This window comes from Mizuhopecten yessoensis, unplaced genomic scaffold (assembly GCF_002113885.1).
Source record: "Mizuhopecten yessoensis strain PY_sf001 unplaced genomic scaffold, ASM211388v2 scaffold10661, whole genome shotgun sequence".
Classification (NCBI taxonomy): Eukaryota; Metazoa; Mollusca; class Bivalvia; order Pectinida; family Pectinidae; genus Mizuhopecten; species Mizuhopecten yessoensis.
Window position 1 is genome coordinate 72,451 of NW_018408658.1, and position 12,279 is coordinate 84,729.

The window sequence follows — 12,279 nt, forward strand, 5'->3', positions numbered from 1 at the left end:
TTTTGCATTTTTAATGAACCTAAGGAGCATACAGACATATTGGAGATTCAACAACCCAGGCAGCTTTGTACCGATGGGGACCAGCTGCATTGCAAGATGAATTGATAAAAATTACAGTTTTTATACCTACGTAATTAGACCATGTTGAGAATGTAGTAGCGTGAAAGAGAAACACGTTGAATAAACGCTGTTTGGAAGTGAAACCAAGACAGGGATATATTTCTATATATAACATAGAGATGTTCACATCATGTCGTATTCTTTCAAAAGCTCCTTTCTTTCTAAAAAAAAAAAAAAAAAAAAGGACCAAAATATACATTTACGTTTTTTGAAGCATGTTTGTTTCATTTCTGTACCACGATACTCTATTGTGAAGTACACGAAAGGAATATTTATACCTCATTCCTATACTGCGATACACTTTCGTGGTATATTTTATCTATATATACACACAAAAAAAGGTTTCATTTGTGTACAACAACGATTCACAAATATTAATGTTTCGTATGTGTACAGTGGGAAAAGATACTACGATCCATAAACGAAATAAAAAAACACTTCAAATATGGCTTTGGCCTTCACGTCTCTGGTGTATTTCACTCATATCATTACGTATTAAATTTAAATAACTATTTTGAACTCTGATAACCTAACCCATAACGACATTATTGATCATAAGGACAAGTTATCAGACTTGAACATGAAACAGGTTTTAAATTGTTAATGTAAAGGTGTAATCACCGTGCTAGCCGTATATTTATAGATTCAGTGTCGGGTAAGGTAACATTTCTGTTTACTGTGACAAGTATGTTACATTGTACAGCATGCAGAAGTGCTATCTTGTAACAACCACCCATGTGTGCAGTAAGGAAAGCGCCAACGAGGCGGAAATGTTTCAACATTCAAATAGAACATCTTAGTAAGGATATAACATGAATACGGGCAAATCATAGTCTGTCGTCGTTGATCTGCAGTATACTACACATCAAAGTACAAATCATTATTCCTATGCCGATACAGTAAAAGTGATTGCAGTACTTAAAAGGATATGAGGATACTTAAATGTAATCTGATCTATTCATGACCAATTATCGTTCTTCGTGAAAAGAGCAAATTTTGTAATCGATGATACAGTGATCGTTTGATTAGTTGGTTTATTATTGTCAGGAGGGGCGGTAGCTCAATCAAAAATTATGTCAGTAAGGATCGTAAGATTCTCCTACCTGTCTAGGAACTGTCTCTAAGTTTACCTGTTCAATATTTCTCTATCACTCCCTGGGATATTATTTCTTTGTCACCCCCTAGGTTATGACCGCCATGACATGAAAAACAACCTGTTCTATGACGTCAGGGGAACAAAGCAAGCTGCAAATCAGGATAAAAACAGATTACAAATGCTAAAAACTATTGTTTTCATATAGTATTCGAGTAAAGTGAGAAACATAATCACTCTTTATCTTGATTGTGTGGGGGAAAAATCGTCAACCCTCGGGGCCTTAATGTAATTTCTTAGACAAAGGGAAATCACCCTTTAGTTTAGATATTTCTCTGTCACACCCTTAACGCAGAAGAAGATTTCTTAAAGAATGTTAGCCCAGTCAAATATTATATCGATAACAGATCAGACAGAAATTATTTGGATTGTAGAAGGATTGTTAGCTCAGTCAGGTTTATGTCGATAATAGAATGATTGTTAGCTCAGTCAGGTATATGTCGATAACATAAGGATTGTTAACTCAGTCAGGTATATTTCGATAACAGAAGGACTGTAAGGTAAGTCAAGTTTATGTCGATAACAAAAGGATTGTTAGCTCAGTCAGGTATATGTCGATAATAGAAGGATTGTTAGCTCAGTCAGGTTTATGTCGATAACAGAAGGATTGTTAGCTCAGTCAGGTATATGTCGAAAACAGAAGGATTTTTAGCTCAGTCAGGTATTTGTCGATAATAGAAGGATTGTTATCTCAGTCAGGTATATGTTGATAACAGAAGGATTGTTAGCTCGGTCAGGTTTATGTCGATAACACAAGGATTGTTAGCTCAGTCAGGTATATGTCGATAACAGAAGGATTGGTAGCTCAGTCAGGTATATGTCGATAGCAGAAGGATTGTTAGCTCAGTCAGGTATATGTCGATAACAGGAGGACTGTTAGCTCAGTCAGGTATATGTCGAAAACAGAAGGATTGTTAGCTCAGTCAGGTATATGTCGATAACAGAAGGATTGTTAACTCAGGCAGGTATATGTCGATTACAGAAGGGCTGTAAGCTCAGTCAGGTATATGTCGATAAAAGAAGGATCGTTAACCGAGGTATATATCGATTAAAAACTCATTTTTTTTTAGCTCATGAAGATATATGTCGATTCAAAACGGACCGTAATAACACAGGTAAAGATCTAGCATGAATAAACATATACATTTATCCACTTTGAGGTAACCTGTGAAGGCGATAGAGAAGCTTAAGTAAAATGTGCGTAATGTAAAATAAAAACGTAAATGTTTGTTGGTGACTGGAGCGTGACCACAGATATGACTAATTGTGTGTTACCTTAAAAACACTTAGCTGTCAAAAACGTCATAGGCAATTTATTTAAAAGGTATTTCACCTCCTACGATATCACATCGTCAACAAAAATCATATAAAATAATTCATACGAAATTTACATGCAATAAGAAAAAAACAGGAAACATTGCAGTTATTTGGTCTGTGTAATAGAGCACACCGCCATAGGAGTAGACACAAAATACACATTGGATCATCTTGTGGCAGATGACGTCACACTTAGTTTTGGATATTGTACGGTATAGTATAAAAGTGATCGGTCTGTAATTGCAGACATTTACTATCAGAAAAAGTTTTTATATTATAGTACAATCAAAATTCAGGTCCAATGCATGTTAATATTAATATTATGAACTTATAAGTATAACCAACGTACGTTTCCCTCTAAGAGAAGATTTTTACAAAGTCAAAAACGTTTTATAATCTTGAAAAACCTGTCTCAATTGCAACATAAGCTCACCTACACGCGTATTTTCTCTGTATCATGCATCAAACATAGAACGTTCTCGACTTCACTATTTCATACACTTATTTACACCTGTACCATACATCAGTCACAATTGTTATACCCTCCTATACTCGTATATACCTGTACCATACATCAGTCACAATATATACCCACCTATACTAGTATATACCTGTACCATACATCAGTCACAATATATACCCACCATTACTAGTATATACCTGTACCATACATCAGTCACAATATATACCCACCTATATTAGTATATACGTGTATCATACACCAGTCACAATATATACCCACCTATACTAGTATATACCTGTACCATACGTCAGTCACAATATATACCCACCTATATTAGTATATATCTGTATCATACATCAGTCACAATATATACCCACCTATATTAGTATATACCTGTGTCATACACCAGTCACAATATATACCCACCTATACTAGTATATACCTGTATCATACACCAGTCACAATATATACCCACCTATACTAGTATATGCCTGTATCATACATCAGTCACAATATATACCCGCCTATACTAGTATATACCTGTATCATACTTCAGTCACAATATATACCCACCTATACTAGTATATTCCTGTATCATACATCAGTCACAATATATACCCCCCTATATTAGTATATACCTGTGTCATACACCAGTCACAATATATACCCCCCCATACTAGTATATTCCTGTATCATACATCAGTCACAATATATACCCCCCTATATTAGTATATACCTGTGTCATACACCAGTCACAATATATCCCCACCTATACTAGTATATACCTGTAGCATACATCAGTCCCACTATATACCCACCTATTCTAGTATATATATCTATCCTACATCAGTCACAATATATACCCACCTATACTAGTATATTCCTGTATCATACATCAGTCACAATATATACCCACCTATTCTAGTATATACCTGTAGCATACATCAGTCACAATATATCCCCGCCTATACTAGTATATACCTGTAGCATACATCAGTCCCACTATATACCCACCTATTCTAGTATATATATGTATCATACATCAGTCACAATATATACCCACCTATTCTAGTATATACCTGTACCATACATCAGTCACACTATATACCCACCTATACTAGTATATATCTGTATCATACATCAGTCACAATATATACCCGCCTATACTAGTATATACCTGTAGCATGCATCAGTCACACTCTATACCCACCTATTCTAGTATATATATTTATCATACATCAGTCACACTATATACCCACCTATTCTAGTATATATATTTATCATACATCAGTCACACTATATACCCACCTATACTAGTATATATCTGTAGCATACATCAGTCACAATATATACCCACCTATTCTAGTATATACCTGTACCATACATCAGTCACACTATATACCCACCTATTCTAGTATATATATTTATCATACATCAGTCCCACTATATACCCACCTATACTAGTATATGCCTGTACCATACATCAGTCACAATATATACCCACCATACATCAGTCACAATATATACCCACCTCCTATACTAGTATATACCTGTACGATACATCAGTCACAATATATACCCACCTCCTATACTAGTATATACCTGTACGATACATCAGTCACAATATCTACCCACCTATATTAGTATATACCTGTACCATACATCAGTCACACTATATTCCCACCTATTCTAGTATATACCTGTAGCATACATCAGTCACAATATATACCCACCATACATCAGTCACAATATATACCCACCTATACTAGTATATACCTGTACCATACATCAGGCACAATCAAATATAACCAATCTATACTAGTATATACCTGTACTATACATCAGTCACAATATATACCCCCCTATACTAGTATACACCTGTACCATACATCAGTCACAATATATATCCCTATACTAGTATATACATGTATCATACATCAGTCACAATATATACCCACCTATATTAGTATATACGTGTATCATACACCAGTCACAATATATACCCACCTATACTAGTATAGCCCTGTAGCATACATCAGTCACAATATATCCCCACCTATATTAGTATATACCTGTACCATACATCAGTCACCATATATATCCCTATACTAGTATATACCTGTATATACCCACCTATACTAGTATATACCTGTAGCATTCATCAGTCACAATATATACCCACCTATACTAGTATACACCTGTACCATACATCAGTCACACTATATACCCACCTATACTGGTATATACCTGTACCATACATCAGTCACAATATATCCCCACCTATATTAGTATATACCTGTACCATACATCAGTCACCATATATATCCCTATACTAGTATATACCTGTATCATACATCAGCCACACTATATACCCACCTATACTGGTATATACCTGTACCATACATCAGTCACAATATATAACCACCTATACTAGTATACACCTGTACCATACATCAGTCACAATATATATCCCTATACTAGTATATACATGTATCATACATCAGTCACAATATATACCCACCTATATTAGTATATAACTGTATCATACATCAGTCACACTATATACCCCCCTATACTAGTATATACCTGTACGATACATCAGTCACAATATATCCCCACCTATACTAGTATATACCTGTAGCATACATCAGTCTCAATATATACCAATCTATACTAGTATATACCTGTACCATACGTCAGTCACAGTATATACCCTACTATACTAGTATATACCTGTACCATACATCAGTCACGCTATATACCCACCTATACTAGTATATACCTGTATCATACACCAGTCACAATATATACCCACCTATATTAGTATATACCTGTATCATACATCAGTCACACTATATACCCACCTATACTAGTATATACCTGTATCATACATCAGTCACACTATATACCCACCTATACTGGTATATACCTGTACCATACATCAGTCACAATATATACCCACCTATATTAGTATATACCGGTATCATACATCAGTCACACTATACACCCACCTATACTGGTATATACCTGTACCATACGTCAGTCACAGTATATACCCTACTATACTAGTATATACCTGTACCATATATCAGTCACACTATATACCCACCTATTCTAGTATATACCTGTAGCAAACATCAGTCACAATATATACCCACCTATACTAGTATATACCTGTACCATACATCAGTCACAGTATATACCCACCTTTATTAGTATATACCTGTACCATACTTCAGTCCCAATCTATACCCACCTATACAAGTATATACCTGTACCATACTTCAGTCACACTCTACCTGGCCTACAACAGTATATAGTAGCATGCGTCAGTAACACTATAACTCTAACTACATAACAATTTACCTGCACTGTGTATAACTCACTATGTAATATATTAACAAAAGTAGCATGCATCAGTGACAAGATATATCGACCGACACTTCATACCTGTAAAAATGATTCATTCTCAATATAAAACCACCCAAATTCTGACATTTAGCGTCTATCATTACCTACACCCACCTACGCTGTTAGACAGCATGCATCACGCACATCTGTAACATCCCTTTAACTAATAGAGGAACGCTTAACTACATATATGAGTGAAGTCATAGGTCAAACGAAGGAATAAAACAACCTAAATTAATTACGGTAGATATATTTAAAACAACCTTAACAACCTTCTTAAGATATCCTTAGTAGCCAAGAGTGAAATTGTCATCTCCATGTATAATTCTTATTATTTTTTGCAAATCTGAGTTTTGTGAGAGATGTAATATTAAAATGTACGTGTAATCTGATGTTGGCATTCATGGTTCCTACCCGCAACATATTGTAGATTGGACACACACAAGTTTTGAATGTTTATTCACCCATACCACCGCTTTTACTTCCCCTCCCCTAATTCCCACTTCATTTCCCCTTCCACACTCCACACTTTGCCCTCACAAATCCCATCAACTTCCCTCTCACACACTATACTGCCAGCACAACGCCGTTCTCTTTCCCTACCATACTCCACTAACACAACGCCGTTCTTTTTCCCTCCCCTACTCCACCAACACAACGCCGTTCTCTTTCCCTCTCCTACTCCACCAACACAACGTCTTTCTCTTTCCCTCCACATTCTGCTAAAATAAATTAGAACAATATTGTACAAACAAAATTATGAACATTAAATATTTTGTGTATTAAACAGTTTTACAATAAATATCACAAATATCAAATAAAATGTACACGATTTCCCTCCTTTTTATCGAAACTATTTCTAGGGACGCTAACACGTTACGGACGTTTGTCAAAGAACGCTATTCAACACGCTCGGTCCTACATATAATTGTCGTGCTCTGTAGACTGAACGATGTCATATTTACAATAAAAGGCCTGTTTTTATCAATTTTTATATGAAATTGTAACCAAAGATCATGCACATTGCTGGACAAAAACGAATAAAAACTTTTAACATAAATAACATAATAAAGTGAGCGAAAAAATCGTTGTTTATGAAAACACGTTCATTCGTATCACAGGTTAAACCAAAAACACTTTATCAGAGAGATTTGTTTTTGAAAAAAGTTTGAAGGAGGCACGGTACTCTAGTGGTAGGACACCGGGCTCGTGATCGAAGGGTTGCGGGTTCGAGTCACGGCACGGCACTCTGTTGTATCGTTGAACAAGATACTTTACTCCGCTTGTTGCAGCCTACTCTGCTGTAAATGAGTACGTGGTTTGGCAGTGCTAGAATTGTTGAATGCTAGCTATGAGCGCCGAAATGGCAGCACCGGCTGTATGCTCCCCAAGGAGTTGAGTTAAACTTAATCAAATTGTCGCAAAATTAGTCAAAAAATCATTATCAAAATAATTTCCCTCAGATTAAAACATCTCCACATTAAATTTCTAAGAGGAAGAGATAAAAGATGTTACTTTTTTTCTTAACACAAAGTACATTAAAGTTCTGTCAATCAAATTCTACCACTTTTTTATCCTTATATATGAAGATCATTTATAACAAAAGTACACAAACTTTGCCAAAAAATGATGAGCTAGCATAATTAAATGTTTATGCGGCGTATGCATAACTACACAGCGGCCCTATGAAGTTCCGCGCTACAAATTCTGTGCCACATGGCCCAATATATGTACTCTGTTACGAGGTCAGTCATTGACCTATTTGCCGAAGAGCATTACTCACGCACATGTATAATGTTATCAACCATTACGCATTATAACCGATAATCGCAAAACAAATTAAGTTGAACCCCAGAGTCACACATATCTTCAGATCAATTTCTAGGTGTCAAACACCTGTCTAGAATAATTTATATCAAACAAGAGATAACAATATCTATCTTTATCATGACGTTTGACAAGGATTTTTACACAAACGCTAGATATCAAACATATTGAACACATTATCCAAGCAAAAAAAATACCCGTATATTCTCTCTCTCAGTTTCTCCGTTTTCCTTTCTATCTTTCTCTCTTTTAATTCATGCTTCATTCTTTGGTCTTTCCTCTACGCTGTTTTCCGTACTTTAGCATTTATGTACGCACTGCCCTTGAAGGTCAAATAAAGTGTCTTGTTCCTGATGTTGGCAGTGATCACTACTAGATGTACTGAACGTAACCATTGGTTCGTCCTCGTCGAATTCGGAATGTGAGATTCTACTTATGTCCCCATTGTGGCCGTTATTAAGCAGACATTGTGAAACTTTGCTGCACACTTTCTGGTTGCTATTTCTGTCTTTGTGACTATGGCCGTTGAGATGTTGGTGGGATTCCTTCGATTCACCAGAATTTGAGTTCGATACAGCCGACTCTCGCCGTGTACGAGACATAAACGATGTTATTGTATTTGACTTCCGGTTTATACTCTCACCCCCTGTATGAGAAAGTCTGTATCTTCTCCACTTCTTCCGAATTTCCGATTGAACCTGAAATAACAAATGGACACGTACTACTTAAAACATCAACACCTGTTTCCTTTCATTGGAATTTGAACGATAATTGACGCGGTATTTAAGTGGAAAATATATTTTCTAATTTAAATTTTAATGAAGTACTTAGACAAAACTGGAAATGTAGGCCGTTCTTAAAGGAATGTCAATATATTTAACTATCATACTTCAGTCAGCTTAATAGAGACGTTTAAAAACATTTTGAATGAAAGAGTAAATCTACAACTGTTATAGCTATATGGAAAAAACTCCCTTCTTCATAGATAACAAAAAAGAGTATTTTCTGGTTACTTCCCCTGTCAGAGTATTCATCTCTAACTTTGTTGTAAGAATTACTCGATAGCAACATTTAAATTACAGGAGTTGTAATAAATGGGTCCTGAATTCGATACCTGTTTTTTTTTAAATAATTGATTAATTAACGTTTTGTTGAATCACAATTTATAATTTTCTGTTGAAATGACTTAAAAGATATTTCATAAAAGTGTCAATGTAATAAATATTTTTCAACTTTGTGATTGACAAGTCCCTTAAAAAGCTACACATACAGAACAGTTTGATTTTTTAGAATTAAAAAAATTATAATACAGTGTCCAAAATATATAAATGCATATGTTACCTCTCCGTTTAAGAAGCAAAACAGCATAGTCACAAATAAACCCTGTGGAACAAAATCATCGACATGTCTTACAGGTTAAAATATAAATAACCTATGATGTTTACATACTACAATAAATCGCCATTTTTATCAGTGATGGTTGACGTTATTACATGTATCTAGCTTGATGAATCATTCTTCATTAGAATGTATTATTGTGTAGCTACTGTCAAAGCTGTGTTTAGAGATACAGTCTGAAAATAGTTCAGAAAGGATTGTGTATTTTTTTCTGTTTTTATTTTAAGTTTCTTCTCCATGATAACTCATAACAATCGAATGCAGACATTTCTTTGAATATTCCTTAAGTTGTCTTTATGAATTACCTTTTGCTAATGATTGTATCCGTCCTTTCGTATTGCAGAGTTATCTGCTCTTGTGAGCAGGTATTGATTGTTACGTCATAAGTTTGTGTTAGACAATTACGTCGTTTTCTCAAAAACTGATGACGTTACTCTCACAAACAAATGACGTAACAATCAACACCTGTTATCAAGAGCAGATAACTCTGCAATACGAAAAGACGGAATAGGATAAGTTCCATGAAGGACTTGTTGCGCAATGACAAAAGAAGATTATACTAATATCGTCCGATTATAAACTCAGTAAGCAGTGTAGATTTAAGATTGACTTGCCTGGAAAGAGTTAAAAAACATCTCAAAATACAATTTGACGAGTTCTGCCATCTCACTGACATCTTCCGGAAGTCCCACGAATATAATGTAATGGACGCCGAACAGAGGGATCAGCACCAAGGTCGACTTCGCCAGTTTCCTGAAGGTCAATATCAAACTATGTTACCAAACATGCATGATGATGAAAGCAAAATTAAATCATACCACTTTTTGAAATATAAGTACAAACATGGAAATTGAGAAATGAATTCGAATACTGAGTGCTGTAATTGAATCAGAAATGTATAGCATGATCGATGGATTGCCCTGTATATAATGTATATAGTGTCAAATTGTTTCCCCTCTCCACTGGAACTAGCAATACTTGTGAGCTGTGTAACAGAAACTACATTTTTACTTTTAGCGTAGGTAACAGAAACTACATTTACTTTTACTCTAGATGATAGAAACGATATTCACGTGTACGCTAGATGATAGAGACGGTATTCACGTGTACGCTAGATGATAGAAACGGTATTCACGTGTACGCTAGATGATGCAACTAACGTTAGATGTACTCTAGGCGATACCTGTACTTTAGATGATAAAACTGGCTTCACGTATGCTATAGATGATAGAGACTAGCTTTAGTACTCTATAGATATAAATATGCTTAACTTGTACTAAAAGAAGCAGAGCAAGCTTCAGCACAGCAAAATAGATTATTTTAATGTTCAACAATATCAAAAACATAATTAAAGCAGTTTTAAGAAAACGTTCATAAAGCGTCATATAGTTTGATTTCATTGCGCAGATGAAGTATGAGTCATAGTATAACTTAACCATAAGTATCCCCGCGTACAAATAGAGCGTGCCTCGACCTTTGTCTGTACTTATCATTTGAAAAAGTGGTAAAATTTTACCTTTTTTTTTTTTGTGTGTGTATTCCGTCTTTGCGTATTGCAGAGTTATCTTCTCTTGGGAGCAGGAATTGATTGTTACGTCACTGGTTTGTGTGAGAAAATTTCGTCGTTTTCTCAAAAATTGATGACGTTACTCTCACAAACAAGTGACGTAACAATCAATACCTGCTCCCAAAAGAAGATAACTCTGCAATACGCAAAGACGGGATACCTCTTTGCTAAATATAATTGCTCAATAATAACTGACAAATAAAAGAGTTCCTGTCAAAAGGATCCATCATCAATATATAACAACAATTATATTGACATAATTATGGTGTTTAATTTTCAACATTATCAGTAAATTTTATAAAAACATTTTTTGGGGTATTTTGAGAGATATATAGAAAACGACAGCAGTGCAAGGGAGACAACCCTTTGAATTTAAATTCCAGGAGATAAATTTCAAGTTATTTTTTTAACCGGGGTCCATTGGACACAACGTCTTGTTCACCTGATAGAACTTGAAACAAAGTTTAATTCATGCCAAGAATATCGATCAAAAGTTGTTTTTGATGTGATAATACGACGAATGGTTCTAACGCATTTAGCAGATATATTAACTTTAAAATACCTTGGTTCATACCTGTAATTTATATAAATATTTTATGATGAAATCTTTGTGAATTGCTAGTTTTGTTTACAAAATACCTTCTAAAATCTAGATAAGTATCCAACTTTCTAATAATGTTGGCAGCAGCATATCTTCTTTAGAAGACATATTACATGTGGTGCGCAACTAATACCATCACCTTATACTACAATGTGTATCCAGGTAAGCAAATGTGTTGCTGGCATTAAAATCATCGAAAGAAAATGTTCAGAGAAATGACACTAAACAATAAAACGTGTGCAGGAAAGTAAGAACTGAACATTCTCTGAATATGACAGCAATAAAACAGCAGCAAACAGCATCAAATAGATTAACAGCATCAAATGGATTAACAGCATCAAATAGATTAACTGTATCAGAAAAGATAAAAAAGCATAAAAAACAAGAACATGAGAAAGTTGCAATAGCTTTCGTAACATAAC

General features: G+C 34.8%; 1 protein-coding gene across 2 annotated transcripts in view; it reads right to left on the reverse strand.

Annotated features, from left to right (window-relative positions):
* Positions 1-7,823: 7,823 nt before the first annotated feature.
* Positions 7,824-12,279, reverse strand: part of LOC110461771 (secretin receptor-like) — a 46,764-nt gene continuing 42,308 nt past the window's right edge. For both annotated transcript variants that reach the window (XM_021515414.1, XM_021515413.1), the window contains exons 12-14: positions 10,304-10,442; positions 9,633-9,674; positions 7,824-8,989 (exon numbers count right to left, since the gene is read on the reverse strand). In XM_021515414.1, the coding sequence (XP_021371089.1) occupies positions 8,591-8,989; positions 9,633-9,674; positions 10,304-10,442 (580 nt within the window). In that variant the 3' untranslated portion in view covers positions 7,824-8,590. The remainder of the gene's footprint in view (positions 8,990-9,632; positions 9,675-10,303; positions 10,443-12,279) is intronic.